The sequence below is a fragment of the Sinocyclocheilus grahami genome, unplaced genomic scaffold, assembly GCF_001515645.1.
Source record: "Sinocyclocheilus grahami isolate Dianchi unplaced genomic scaffold, SAMN03320097.WGS_v1.1 scaffold24.1, whole genome shotgun sequence".
NCBI classification, from domain to species: Eukaryota; Metazoa; Chordata; class Actinopteri; order Cypriniformes; family Cyprinidae; genus Sinocyclocheilus; species Sinocyclocheilus grahami.
The window spans coordinates 730,065-744,609 of NW_015505203.1; the positions used below are offsets into that span (position 1 = coordinate 730,065).

Here is a 14,545-nt window from a genome sequence, read left to right on the forward strand (position 1 = left end):
ATATATATATATATATATGTATATATATATATATATATAAATTATATTAAATACATTAAATATATTTATAAATGTTAATTTATAACTAATAATTTTTATTTCAAAATGTCCAAGAATAGAAATTACTAAAAGATGGACAGAAATCTAATCTCATATCATAAACAAAAATCAATGTGAGTTGAGTTGTTAAATGTGGTTTTGAATAACTCTTATTGATTGTGTGTGTGTGTGTGTGTGTGTGTGTGTGTGTGTGAGTGAGAGAGAAAGAGAGAGAGAGAGCCAGTCAGTTTGGGGGGTAGAAGTTTTGAGTCCCTCTTTAGTTTGCAACCATGCATGCCAAGGCACTAAAAGAAACCGGCCCCCTTTTCTCTTTCTTCCTCAATCTCAGTCTCCTCTAAAATTCATTATCTTTCATTGGTGTGATGGAAGACAACTACTGGGCTGAAAGAGGGGGAATCTGTCTTCAAACAGACCGCCACACAGGGAGACAGAATGCACAGCGGTACTTTGAAACTCTATAGTCACACACATTTACACACACTGCCTTTCTCTCTTTAGAACGGAAATACAAACACACTCACACACACAGTCACAAAGCCTTTGCTCTTTACTGCGTAAACAAACACACATACCCTCACTTCAGAGCAAAAAAAAAAAAAGAATAAAACTCAAGTTTTCTCTCAGGTTGCAAAAAACAAATAACTTAAAATGTGGCTTTTTTCCTTCTCTTTTTTTGATTCAAGAAATTATCTTTTTAGACATGATACACTATCAAAACAACTAAAAAAAACAGTATTTTTGGCCCTATCCTAATTAACAGAGATGGACTGAGCATATTCAGCCTCTTAGCATGAATGCTAATCACATACAAAGACTCACATTCCTTCACTCTCTGTTCAGCTGTTCATTCAATTAACCTTTGGAGCTTCCTAACTGCCCCCCTTATACACACATCAGAGTCGGAACACCCACTCCCCTCCCTTCCCATGGTACACACCACAGGGTGCCTACTCCATTTTTCAGAAACAGTCTCCCCCTGTATGAAGTGAGCATACCCAAAGCTCCACAAGCTAATGGAAAAACCAGGGATGTAATTCCCTCTTCTTGTATATTTTGATTTTAATTTCGTAATTTTAAAAGCCCTGTCTAAATGTAATTCTTTTGTCTCTTTTTTCAGTGTGCTAAATCATTTGTCGACTCTATAAATCAAGAATTATGAAGACAACACAAATGCATCACAGTCTGAGGAAAAACAACTACAGAAGTCATCTATTGCCTGTACTTAAAGGGAGAGTTCACCCAAAAATGAAAATGCTGTCACTAATTACTCACCCTCATGTCGTTCCAAACCCGTAAGACCTTCGTTCATCTTAGGAACACAAATTAAGATGTTTTTGATGAAATCTGAGAGCTTTTTGACCCTGCATAGACAGCAGCGGAACTACCATGTTCAAGGTCCAGAAATAGAGTAAGGACATCGTTAAAATAGTTCATGTGACATCAGTGGTTCAACCGCAATGTTATGAAGCTACGAGAATTACGCAAAAAAATGCATCTGCAAGAAGAGGAATCCACATGTATGCATTGTGGTACTGTCGTGAATGCGCGTCGGAGTCTGACGTGGAAGAGAAGAAATAAGTTATTTTTATTTTCTTTGCGCACAAAAAGTATTTTCGTAGCTTCATAAAATTACGGTTGAACCACTGATGTCACATGGACAATTTAATGATGTCCTTACTACCTTTCTGCAGTGGCGGCTCGTGGGTTTTAAAATGGAGGCGGCACACTAATTGTATTGGTCTGGGATCCCTGCCGATTATTATTATTATTTGCTTTTATTTGCTTAAAATTGCTTTTTGGTTGCTTTTAGTCAGAAAACATAAAGAAAACGACACACAGCAAGATAATATAACTTCACTTACCTGGCCTATCACTTGAAGCAAACATCCATCCCTTCTTAAAAGTCTGTGTTAAAAGAGAGCTGCTGTTGCGCCATTTAACGTAATTAAGCCGACTGCTGTAGCCTATATCCAGCTTAGGCTGTTTTCCCTAAATTTGTATATACACTGTTTGAATGACAGCTTGGTAAATCTGTTGGAGATCAAATATTCAATATCGCTACTCATCATAAGTACTTGGTACATTATCAGCGCAGCGGAAGACGTTCAAACTAATATCACGTAATTTACGTCTCTTTGATGATTGGTTGATATCAGAAGGGAGGTTAGCCTCCCTTGCAAGGGTTCTTTTCTCAACACTCCTCAGCGCTGAAAGTGAACACTCGATGCTGATTGGCTAATTTTTTTTACCAACAGAGGCATGAGAGCTCAGCGTCTCCCCCAGCCTCCCCCTCCCCTTCTCTATCATTAGCAGTTGTAATTACATCAGCAGATTCGGCACATTCGCGATAGAAAAGCGGCGCTTTCACGTTATGGTATTACAACTGTGAAATTACAAACAAAAAATACACATTCTGAGACATGAACTGAAATGAATTGTGAATTTTATTAACATTCAATCGTCGTCCTCCCAGTTTCACCTCAAAATTATGGGGAAGCTGTGCCTCCCCCGACGAGCCGCCACTGCCTTTCTGGGCCTTGAACGTGTCAGTTGTGTTGTTGTCTATGTAGGGTCAGAAAGCTCTTGGATTTCATCAAAAATATCTTAATTTGTATTCCAAAGATTAACTAAGATCTTGCGGGTTTGGAACGACATGAGGCTGAGTAATTAAATGACAGAATTTTCATTTTTGGGTAAACTAACCCTTTTAAAGTAAAGTGTCAAGTTAGACACAAAGAAACCACTAGTCCTGAAGGTAATGAAAATCCTTAAGCTCATATCAAAAGTTGAGTTTTATACTAGCTGTCTGACTTGATGTTATTTGTGAAAATATGTTTTGCAATATATGACATTTTACACACAAATTTAACAAGCAAGAAACAGTACTCACATCTCTGCAGTGAGGCACAATACCACCAGCAGGCATCCCCCTTTGCATGCGCTGTGGGAGAAGATGCCCATGTCCTGTGGCTGAGGTGGGCACCATGGGTTGCATGCTAGCATTGCGGTATCCTCCCACAGCCAGAGGACCCAGCTTGGCCACAGAGGGATTGGGGTCAAAATGTCGTAACGGCTTGGTGTTGTTGAAAGAGTATGGTTCTGGACCCATACCAGCTGTGGTGTTCTTGTTTAGTTGCAGCTGCGAGGGTTTTCCCTGTGCCTGCATTAGGAGCTTGAGGCTACTGGGTGGCTGGTTGGATGTGATGGCCTTGAACAGCTGACTAGACATTGCAGGTGCTTGATTATTTTGCGAGTTGAAAAGATGTCCTTGTGTGGGAGGTTGCGTTCCTGGTTGGCATTGCCCAGCTGGACTGGGATGTTTATCTGGTCGGTAAGGAGGTGATGGTCGAGTGTTGTTTGATGTTGGGGCAACACCAGGAAGATAACTTGCCTGAGAACCTTGGATTGAAGTGCCGGAAACTCCTGGTGGGGCATTTCCAGACAGAATGCTGTTCTGGGGGCTGAAAGGGGGTTGAGCAATTGCTGGGCTGGCTAGCTTTTCTGGCCTGTAGGGTGGTGAAGGTCCGGTGGATGGGGCTGGAGCCATGCTAGAGATTAGAGAACTCTGGGGGCTCTGAATATTTCCTGCTGGGCTGAAGGGCTGCTGATGAGGTGATGAGTTAGGCAGTTTATCCCCTGATCGGTAAGGTGGAGATGGACCAGCCCAAGACGTACTCTGCTGGCCCAATCCAGACAACCCCGACTGTGCAGGTGGGGGACCTGCACTGTTGTTAGAAGGATGCTTACTATTCGATGCTATCTGCTGAAGCTGTTGAGCCCGGGACACGTCATGCCAGTTAGATCCAGGCCGGCTTGATAGGGCGGCAGAAAGCATGGGTGACCGTGCTTGATTTTGCCCTTGTGAAGAGGAGGAGGACAGGGGTGATGCTGAGAGTGGAGACGGAACTGGTTTGGAAGGATGTGGTAGGGTATATGGTGCCCCAGCAGGACTTGGACCAACTTGAGGGGACCCAGCTTGAGAGAAACCAGGGGACTGAGTGAGGTGGGCCTCCAGGTGTGACTGTCTCTGTGGAGACCTTTTGGGGGTGCCATTACTTTCTGGGTGGACAAAACCTCCAGCTGTACTTGCCTGGTCATCACTTTCTTTTCCTAAGATCTTCTCAATGTCAAGCTCTGGTAAAGAGGGATCAGGGTTCTTTGTAAGTTCATCCAAAATCTCCTGCAGCTCTTGTTCCACTGAAGGAGTGGCTGAACTCCCATTTGGGTTGAAGTTACTTGTCAAGCCCCTTGAGCCTCCCCCGGTGCCTGGTGTTGATCCAGGACTAGCATTTGGGGGTACGGAATATGGAGAGCCCAAATTATTGTTGTTGCTGTTCAGTCGATTAGCTTCCAGAACACCCCCCTGGATGCCCATTCCAGAAGGGAATGGGGGCTGAGGGTAGCTGGAGCCCATGGCCAGGGTGACATCTTCCAGACATAGTCGTTTGCCACCTCCCTGGATCATAGACGTGTCAGAGACCCCGTTTAGTGATGCAGAACTCTCGACAGCACCAGTCAATTTCCTCTTCAGAGATCCTGGCAGCTGTGGAGACACAGAGAGACAGCCTTGTTATCACAGCAAGTTGCTTCAAGGAAAACAGAATGGTGACCTTCAAAAAAAACAAAAAAAACACAGAAGATTGCTAACCAGAATTGTTTAATGTTATGCGACAACATTTACTAAGAGTCCAAATCTGGACATTCATTCACATTTCTCAAGTATTTATTTAGTTTTTTGGCAACAAATTGATTGTTACCACAAGCTGACTGCTCTGTTACTGCCCACAAATGGTCTGTAGGGATCTCAAGGCTATATCTTTCAAACACTACCACTATGAATGCCTGTTTCCAAAATGGTTTTTTTTGGGTATGAGCCTTCCAAGGGCCCAGCTGTTGTCCAATGGTGCCAAAAGTGGGATCATTCAGCAGACCGTTTCCATTAGTGCGTGGGTCAGCACCCTGAACGCCTTCTCTCTTACCCCACCCTCCCCAATTCTAGCCCTATGGAGAGCCCTCTTAGCGGATTAAGACTAAAGAGCCGCCAATCAAAAGTGCCTCATTCACATTCAGAATGAAGATGTTCGCAAACTTGCAAATCACATTATATAAAAGACAGAGCCTGGGCATTTTTTAGATGTGTGGCCTCCAAGGGACTCCTACTATTAAAGTAAAGCACTGAATGAAACTTAAAACAGAATGCTAGTAAACTAAAATAATAAGTGTTCATTCTGGTCTTACAAAATAAACAAGAAAAATAATGTATTAGCAGTTTCAATTCATGAGAGCAACACATTTTTAGCCTTTTTCTTTATCGTTTAAGAGACTAGTGGACTCCCAAAAGAGAGGTACAAAAAGACAGAGAGAGTAAGAGAAATAGAGAGAGAAGAGATGACTGGAAAGACAGTGTCTTGGTGGATTTTAGTCCCAGTGCAGCTAGAAATCCTGTGTTCCATGGCACTTTTAACCTTATAGAAAAATTGAGAAAGAATGAGATAGAGAGACGAATGAAGAGAGACCTCCAAGAAATGGATTCTTGATGGGATGAATAATTTACTGTAACATTCCAGCTGCAGAAGAATGTGCAGTATTTTTTCATTCTTGTTTCTTCTTCTACATTCTCTCTATTTTATGAGGATCCTGACACCATTATCCATTTTTAAGCTCTTTCTCAGACTTGTAAAAGCCATTGGGAAAACCATGACAGAATACTGCCTTGTACATATCATATAGAAAAAAACATTCTTGACAGCTCCCTACATTGCATCTGCCTAGATACGATACAGGAATATATAAACACTACACCTCACACCCCCTTCCCAAGAAGCTGGTTTGTGGACATTGCTAGTCCACTTCCTACAAAAGCACTCTTTCTTCCTTTCTCTTCCTTTATCCCCCCCATTCCCCACCCCCTTTTTATCTAGGAGGTTTTCCACATAGATTCCTCTCTGACTAGAACAATGGAACTCTGGAGACACACCTTCCCCGGCATCGCCAAGCTGTCTGCGTAGTCCACCCTGCCGTGCATGTGTGTGTGTGTCTGTGTTTGAAAAAGAGACAGTGTGAACACGTGACGAAAAGGAAGAGTGTCTGTGCATGTGTAACAGAATATGAATTAATGCAGCCTTCATTTTAGAGCCTGTATTCTCACTGGCACACACACATACATACACACACACACACACACACAATTCTCTCTCTAACGGATGCCAATTTCACCCTGAGTAAACACATCAATACAGACACATCGACTGTCTCTCTCCCTCTCTCTCTCTCTGCTGGAGGGACGCCTTTCATTCGGTAGAGATCGGATTTGTCCCATTATGACTGACACAACCATCTGTCAGCACAGAGCGCTGGCAAGAGAGAGAGAAAGGGAGCAGACCTATCATCCACACTGCTGTGCATATTCCTCATAATTATGGCTGGTAAGGCATGCATCTGATTTCCTTGTCCTGCTTATCCATTAAGCCTGAGTAAACACATCAATACAGACACATCGACTGTCTCTCTCCCTCTCTCTCTCTCTGCTGGAGGGACGCCTTTCATTCGGTAGAGATCGGATTTGTCCCATTATGACTGACACAACCATCTGTCAGCACAGAGCGCTGGCAAGAGAGAGAGAAAGGGAGCAGACCTATCATCCACACTGCTGTGCATATTCCTCATAATTATGGCTGGTAAGGCATGCATCTGATTGCATTGTCCTGATTCTCATTAATGCTGCACTGAACACACACACACACACACACACACTCACACATATACACGCATGCAGGATGCTAAACAAACAGAATGGTACCATGATGAGAGGGCATTAGTAAATTAGAGCAGTCTGAGTGTGTGCAATGTTAGATTTCAATAATTGGGTTGATGGATTTGGTGGGTATTGAGATTAAAATAAAAAGCATCAAATAGTACCAAAGACCAAAGTGTCAATTAGAACAATAGTAAAAATACAACAGCCACCATCACCAATACTAAGAATTATCAATAAAATACTACCTTAACAATCAATAAAAACCAACAAAAACTACAAAAACGCATGCTAGTATGTTTATTGGACTGCATACCGTGTCAAAACCATGATTGACATTGGATGCACGAATGACATTCAGTTCCATTAGCAGTACTACTTTGACACATTATTATCTTAAATGACCTGTAATGCATACTGTACTCAAACATTCTCAAAGAGTTCGCTGCATTACTTATTCAGTGACACAGCAACATCACCACATAACCTACAGTGTGACCAGCGTAGCCCAATTTAAAAGAATTAATTCAGTTTGATTCACTAAAAAGAATCAGCTCATTAGAGTCATTCGTTATGTAGTGAATCAATAATATAGAACTCAATCAGTGTAGTCGGATTAATGCACTTCATGTTCTTAATAACCATGAATGGAATATATCTCCTTTCTCTTTGTATTTTTATATCAACATGGTACAAGATTTTTTTTAATAATATTTATTTCAATTTTAATATATTATTTTTATTATATCTTCAGTTTTACGTGACCCTTTAAAAGTCATTTCAATATGCTCATTTGGTGATTAAGAAACATTTATTATTATTATCAATCTTGAAAGCTGCCTAATATTTTTTAAGGATTTCTTTTTCATCATTTGATGACTGAAAGTTTAAATAACAGCATTCATATGAAATAAAAATCATTTTAAAGATTATGAATGTCTTTACTACGATGTTTGATTAATTGAATGCATCCTTGCTGAATAAAACTAATAATTAAAAATAAAAATAAAAAAACGTACTGACCCCAAACGTTTGGACAACTGTGTGGAAAAGAAAGATCAGGATATTCCTCAAACAATCAGTTTGAGTCGCACAGAAAAAGAAAGTCATACAGGTTTAGAACAACATTAAGGTAAATTATACAACTAACATTTCAGTACATAATGAGAGAATTTTCATTCGCACAAACAATTCCTTTAATCGCAAAACAGTGCTAGTGTGAAATGTAAAAGTCACAAATACTCAGGGAGCAAAGTAAGACTTTTAGCATGAAATATGATGAGACACTTAGAGGATAGAGTGTTTTAAAGCAGTAAAAGCTAGGAGAGATGGGACGGGGTGAAAGAAAACCCCTAGCAAAAGCAGCATTTATTTAATAAAAACAGTAATAATGTGAAATATTACAATTTTTTTTTTTAATAATATTTATTTCAATTTTAATATATTATTTTTATTATATCTTCAGTTTTACGTGACCCTTTAAAAGTCATTTCAATATGCTCATTTGGTGATTAAGAAACATTTATTATTATTATCAATCTTGAAAGCTGCCTAATATTTTTTAAGGATTTCTTTTTCATCATTTGATGACTGAAAGTTTAAATAACAGCATTCATATGAAATAAAAATCATTTTAAAGATTATGAATGTCTTTACTACGATGTTTGATTAATTGAATGCATCCTTGCTGAATAAAACTAATAATTAAAAATAAAAATAAAAAAACGTACTGACCCCAAACGTTTGGACAACTGTGTGGAAAAGAAAGATCAGGATATTCCTCAAACAATCAGTTTGAGCCGCACAGAAAAAGAAAGTCATACAGGTTTAGAACAACATTAAGGTAAATTATACAACTAACATTTCAGTACATAATGAGAGAATTTTCATTCGGCACAAACAATTCCTTTAATCGCAAAACAGTGCTAGTGTGAAATGTAAAAGTCACAAATACTCAGGGAGCAAAGTAAGACTTTTAGCATGAAATATGATGAGACACTTAGAGGATAGAGTGTTTTAAAGCAGTAAAAGCTAGGAGAGGTGGGACGGGGTGAAAGAAAACCATCTTGTGAAAGCTGAATTTTCAGCAGCCATTACTCCAGTATTCAGTGTCACATGATTCTTCAGAAATCAATCTAATATGCTATTCTTGTGCTCAAGCTACATTTCTAAATTAAAGAGATGGATTAAAGCTAAATTATCAATGTTAAAAACAGTTGTGCCATTTAATACTTTGTGGAAACATCGTTACATCGTTTTCAGAACTCTTTGATGAATAGTAAGTTCCATAGAACAGCATTTATTTGAAATATAAATATTTAGTAACATTATAAATGTCTTTACTTAATGCTTTCTTGCTGAATACAATTATTTAAAAATACCTTACTGACCCCAAACTTTTGAAAAGTAGTATAACTACTAAATGTGCAGTAAAACATGAGTGCATATGAACTCTGCATTGTCAAAGTACATTTCTTAAGAGAAATGCCTTAAAATCACATCTTACTATTGTCATTTAGGCAGACATTTTCCTACCTAAAGTGACTAACAGCACATTTACTGCAGGGATTCTTCCCTTCGGAGCAGCCCAAGGTTAAGTTCCTCGCTCAAGGGCACACTGGTGATGGGGGATCCTAATAATTCTGCACTTCATGAGCCGCTAACCGACAGATTACTAGCCCAGATCTTCAATCTTAAAGCCACCAGCATCCCCGTAACACACAGAAACCCACACTGCTGTTCAAATCTTAATTAGGAAGCAATAATTGTGTGGATAATTGAATAAGGAGATGAGCTGATTACAATTTCTGTGCCGTCATTTATCTTGAATATAATCTAAACACTAAAGTGTGACTGATTTAGCAACTGTCTCAACATTTGATTGAGTATTACACCATATTATGATAATTATATCATACATTTCATGTATTTGTTGCCCATTTGGAATCCCTATTCCCACTGCCATATGCCGTATATACATTATATCTTTAAATCTTAGCTATAAATGACAGTGTAGAATCTGTATGCATAAATAGGCCAGCCTGCATGCATAACAAACCATGTTTTGTACAAACAGCTTTGTTCATACATCATTTATAAGTGCAGTATGTATATCTGTACAAATAACATATATTATAAGCTTGACACCTTAAATGTATTTTAAGTATGCACAGTATGACTGTGTTAACGTAACACACATAATGTGTGTGTGTGTGTCCAGATGTGTAACGACAGGTGGGGTAGGTTTCAGACAGGATAAAGAGGATTAGGAGAGCGGGGAGTGAGCCCTTCCCCAGCACCCCAGAGAGCAAGAGCCAGAGACGGAGATAAAGAGCAAATCACAGCTAAATCAAAGAAAGACAAACAGTAATTAGTTTTTAATCTGTCAACCATTTAGATCACATCCAAGTGAACTAATCGGCCCAAATAAAGACATTTTCACCCTTCTCACACTATAGCACCTTAAAATAATACAGTCCTACATCCTTGATATTGATTAGTCAAGGAAGACTATGGTCTGCCTACAGGTCATATTGAACGTATGACCAAATCACACTCTGCTCATTGGGTTCATTTGTCGTTCACTCACACCAGTGAGAAAAAAGTCAGCGTCTACATATTACAGACTTGAAATGAGCATGCAGCAGCAGTAGGGCGACACATATCGTACAAGCTCATGTGAGAGAAGAAGTCCTTGAATTCTCATCAGGAGGAAGAGAGAGTGAGATTTAGATAACTGGGGCACTTTTATTCTGAGTCATTGCTTGTTTTTCTTTCCTTTCTTGATAGTCACTCGCATACGATGTGCGGATGTTTGTTTGTGCGACTGCGATTTAGGATGTTTCTCCGGTTTTGATTTCAGTAAATGACGAGCAACAAGTAACAGAGAGCTCAGACTGAGGGAATACCCTAAACGCACTTTCCGCTCACTTTCTCCACATCGTTTTTAATGCATATCTTTGTCGTGATTTCCAGTAAAAATGACTAAATAAACAAGATCCATTCACCTGATAGGTGGCATTGCATGAGATGTACTAGAAATAAATAAATAAATAAATAAATAAATAACAAAAACTTAAAATATATTTTTTGAATATCTTTGACATATATTCCAGACAAAAACATATTTTAAAAAAATGATAGTTATTGTTAAATTCACCTGATAAGCAACACTACTTAAGATATAAATTGCAATTTTTATTGAGGATCTCATCTTGACATTTTCCAGTAAAATTTTTAGAAGAAAAAGAACATTACCAAAAAATGCCAAATAACCTGCAAATAAATACATTTATGAAATCTCTGACATTTAAAGTAATCATTTTAGAAGATACAATCATCTTTTTACCCTTAAAATAATAAGGCTTAAAACAAATTTTTAAAAGCATAAGTGGAAAAACAATTGGAAAAATGTTCATGTAATGCAATATCTAAAAAGTCTTAATATCTTGCACAGTGTTGTTTATTAGGTGAATAATCTTGTTTATTATGTAAAAAGATGTTTCACTGAAAAACAAGACAAAAATACTCATTAAAACACGAACATTTTCCAGTTCAAACACATTGACACCTAATCAAGCGGTTCCATCTGTTATTTTTCTCTAAGAAAAGCGTGAGTGTGATTTAATTCACTTATTGATACAGAATAACAATCCTAATCACAGAGCTAGAGCGATGAACACACACACAAACAGTCTCTGAGCGCAGAGAGCCGGAAGGTCTGAGCGCTCTGTGCTGTGTTCAATGAATGTCAATGAACTTGTGAGGAGTGAGCGAGCGGGCGAGTGAGAGGAGAGAGACAGATGCACAGCCTTTTCATAGCGAAAGATAAATGCAAGACAAAGACAAAAGGAAACGGAGAGAAAAGAAATGCAAGACAGCCCGTCTTTGTTTGGATATGCGTGCGTGTAGGCACATCTGTGTTCGCACAGATAGGAAGTGTTCATTCAGTGATTTTTTTTTACTGCATTTGTTTGTCATCTTGACCAGACGCACAGTGATCCCAGTTGTCTTTCTCAGCCTGTTTTAACGTCCATCCGAGCACTTTTATTAATAAAACAGGAGAGAGATAGAGTGTGTGTGTGGCTATATATAAGAGCAGCTGCAGGGTAGGGCTAATTTAGCAGCTCTGCTAGTCTCACTGGACACTCCAGCTGCGTCAAAGCAACGAGACACACGCTCGCTCACACACACACACACACACACACACACACACACACACACACACACGTTTACTTAGCTATCTAAATGGACATTCCATTGGTGTAATGGTTTTTATTCTGTACAAACTGTATTTTCTATCGCCCTACACCAACCCTACACCTAAACCTACCCCTTACAGGAAACTTTCTGCATTTTTACAATTTGAAAAAACTTTTTTTTACTTTATTTTTATACCAGTTTTACAAATGAGGATGACCCAAAAGAAGGTTTTTGGAGATTTTGTCAGGTTTAGCTCACTTTTGGGTACAAATTTGTCCCCAAAATATGGTTAAGTAGGTACACACACACACACACGTCTTTTTCCTGAGACTGAGGGGTTTGACATAGACCACACATGAAGATGAGACCTAACACAGCTACAAACATGTACTATAGATACTATTAGATTAGATAACCCAAAAGCTGAAAAATTTCAGGCAGTATACAGATGTAGGAAAGCAATCGGAATAATTTAGATTCAGATTCAGTTTGATTCAATTGTTTGTCATTTAGGTAGGCTATATTTTAGATATAATGTTCATTCGTGTTCTGTTAATGCTATAAATCATGCATTGCAGCATTTCAGACTGATTCTATTCCTTTAACTCAAACAGTATACTTAGGCACTAGCTACGCCAAGGTCATGGGTTCGAGTCCCAGGGAATGCATGAACTTTCAATGAAAGTGTCTGCGTCAGTATGAATTTACACTGATAATTCATCTTTTCAAACTATTCATTAAAAGAACCAGCTCATTTATGGAATTGTTCTACTCTGGTCAAGCTCTATGTTTTTGATTCACTAAAATGAATCGACTCATAAGATTCGGACTACACTGGTTGTGCTGCAAGTTTTGCAAGATTTCTTTTGCTGTAGCAATTCTGCGCGAGTATGTGTTCTGACATATAATTGTGGTCGGCTAGACACAGACTGTGTTTCTGCAATCAGTTCAATTGCATTTGCCACCAGCACACAGCATATATGTACAGTAAATATGAAGGGATCAACACTTAAAATAAAAATATAAATTTTTCCTCACTGATTCACTCTGCTAAAAGGCTGTGTACCATTGTTAACCCTCTGACATTTTGACCTCGTGACCCTGTAATCCAAAAATCTCCACCAATCCCCTCTCTCGCTGCCTCTACAGTAGCGCTTCATCCTCTGACTCACACACACAGAGTTTATCTCCCTGAGCAGGAGAGAAAGAGCAAATAGACTTAAAGAAAGATACTCAGGTTTGTATGTCTTCCTCAGATAAGAAAAGGCTTAGAGAGAATCAACTCGCCAAATCTTCAGAATCTAGTCTCCAAAACACACAAAGGAAAGAGAGAGAAGGAGAGAGAGAGAGAGAGAGAGAGAGAGAGAGCGGGAGGAACAGAGGGAGTGAACAGATACTGTATTCATTTCACACTTGTCAGCTGCGAGAGCAGAATCAAAATGAATACACGGCTGAATGAAGAATGACAGACAATCTGAAAGCAGAAAGAGAGAGAAAGAGAGAGACAGAGAAGATGGAAAGGGAGGGGAAACTGCTGATCCTGCTGGAGAAAAAAGGAACACACTCTTCCAAAATAATAAGCAACCTACCATTCATATTCAGAAGGTAACAAAAGCCATACTTTCATGGTTTCCCATTTTTATCATTTATCATAGAGGTCTACTTAGAATGATAATCAAGGTTTTATTAACTTTGATTTTTTTTGGCTGCTGTGCCTTTAAGACTTCTATGGAAAAACTTTTAGGAGTAAGAATAAGAAATAATAACCTTAAAAATAAATAAAACAGACATGGAGACTTTTTTTCTTTGCGATTTCCTTTTTATTTAACAGTGACTCGTGGGTCAAGTTTCTGAGCATGCTTGACATCTAAATTATGGTTTGACAAATCAGATCAACATTAGAAGGCTGCAGAAGTTTAAATAATATAACTAAAGCTGCATCCTATACAACTTACATTTTAGAAGGGTCATGCTCTCTCAAAATGAACAATGTTTTGGGTCATTAAGATTCAATTCCTCACCAAAGCTGCATTTTTAGTTCAAAAATAAAATAAAAAACAGTAATATTGTGAAATATTATTAAAACTGAAGTCAAACTGACCCCAAAACTTTTAAACGGTAGTGTATGTGTAACAAGATGGAAAAATATGGTACTATGTTGTTATCCCTATTCAGCAAATATGTGAACACTAAACACATGCGAAACCGAACAGTAAAAATGTCAAAAGTTAAAGGTCATGACCTTTTGAACTCCATAACTACACCAAATGCTCTCATTCACAAATGGTAGTAAGTGTATTCAGGCATACAACAGAGCGTTTTTAGTGAGTGTGTGTATGTGTGTCTATGCCCAGCTGCTTTACTGTAAGCCCAGCCCTCAGGGAAGGCCCCTTGAGTGTGACTGCCCACCCCTACCTCTATCTCTATCCCTCTCTCTCTCTCTTCCTGCAGTAATGGTTTAATGACAGATTACAGAGCCTCTGAGGGCTGAATGGAAGAGTAATAAAATAAATGGCTTTGTAAGGGCCC

General features: G+C 38.8%; 1 protein-coding gene across 1 annotated transcript in view; it reads right to left on the bottom strand.

Moving 5' to 3' along the window:
* The window catches only part of LOC107562020 (trithorax group protein osa-like), a 65,759-nt gene that overhangs the window by 21,366 nt on the left and 29,848 nt on the right, over nt 1-14,545 (bottom strand). Inside the window, exon 2 of the mRNA XM_016246589.1 lies at nt 2,951-4,603. Within this exon, the coding sequence (XP_016102075.1) occupies nt 2,951-4,603 (1,653 nt within the window). The remainder of the gene's footprint in view (nt 1-2,950; nt 4,604-14,545) is intronic.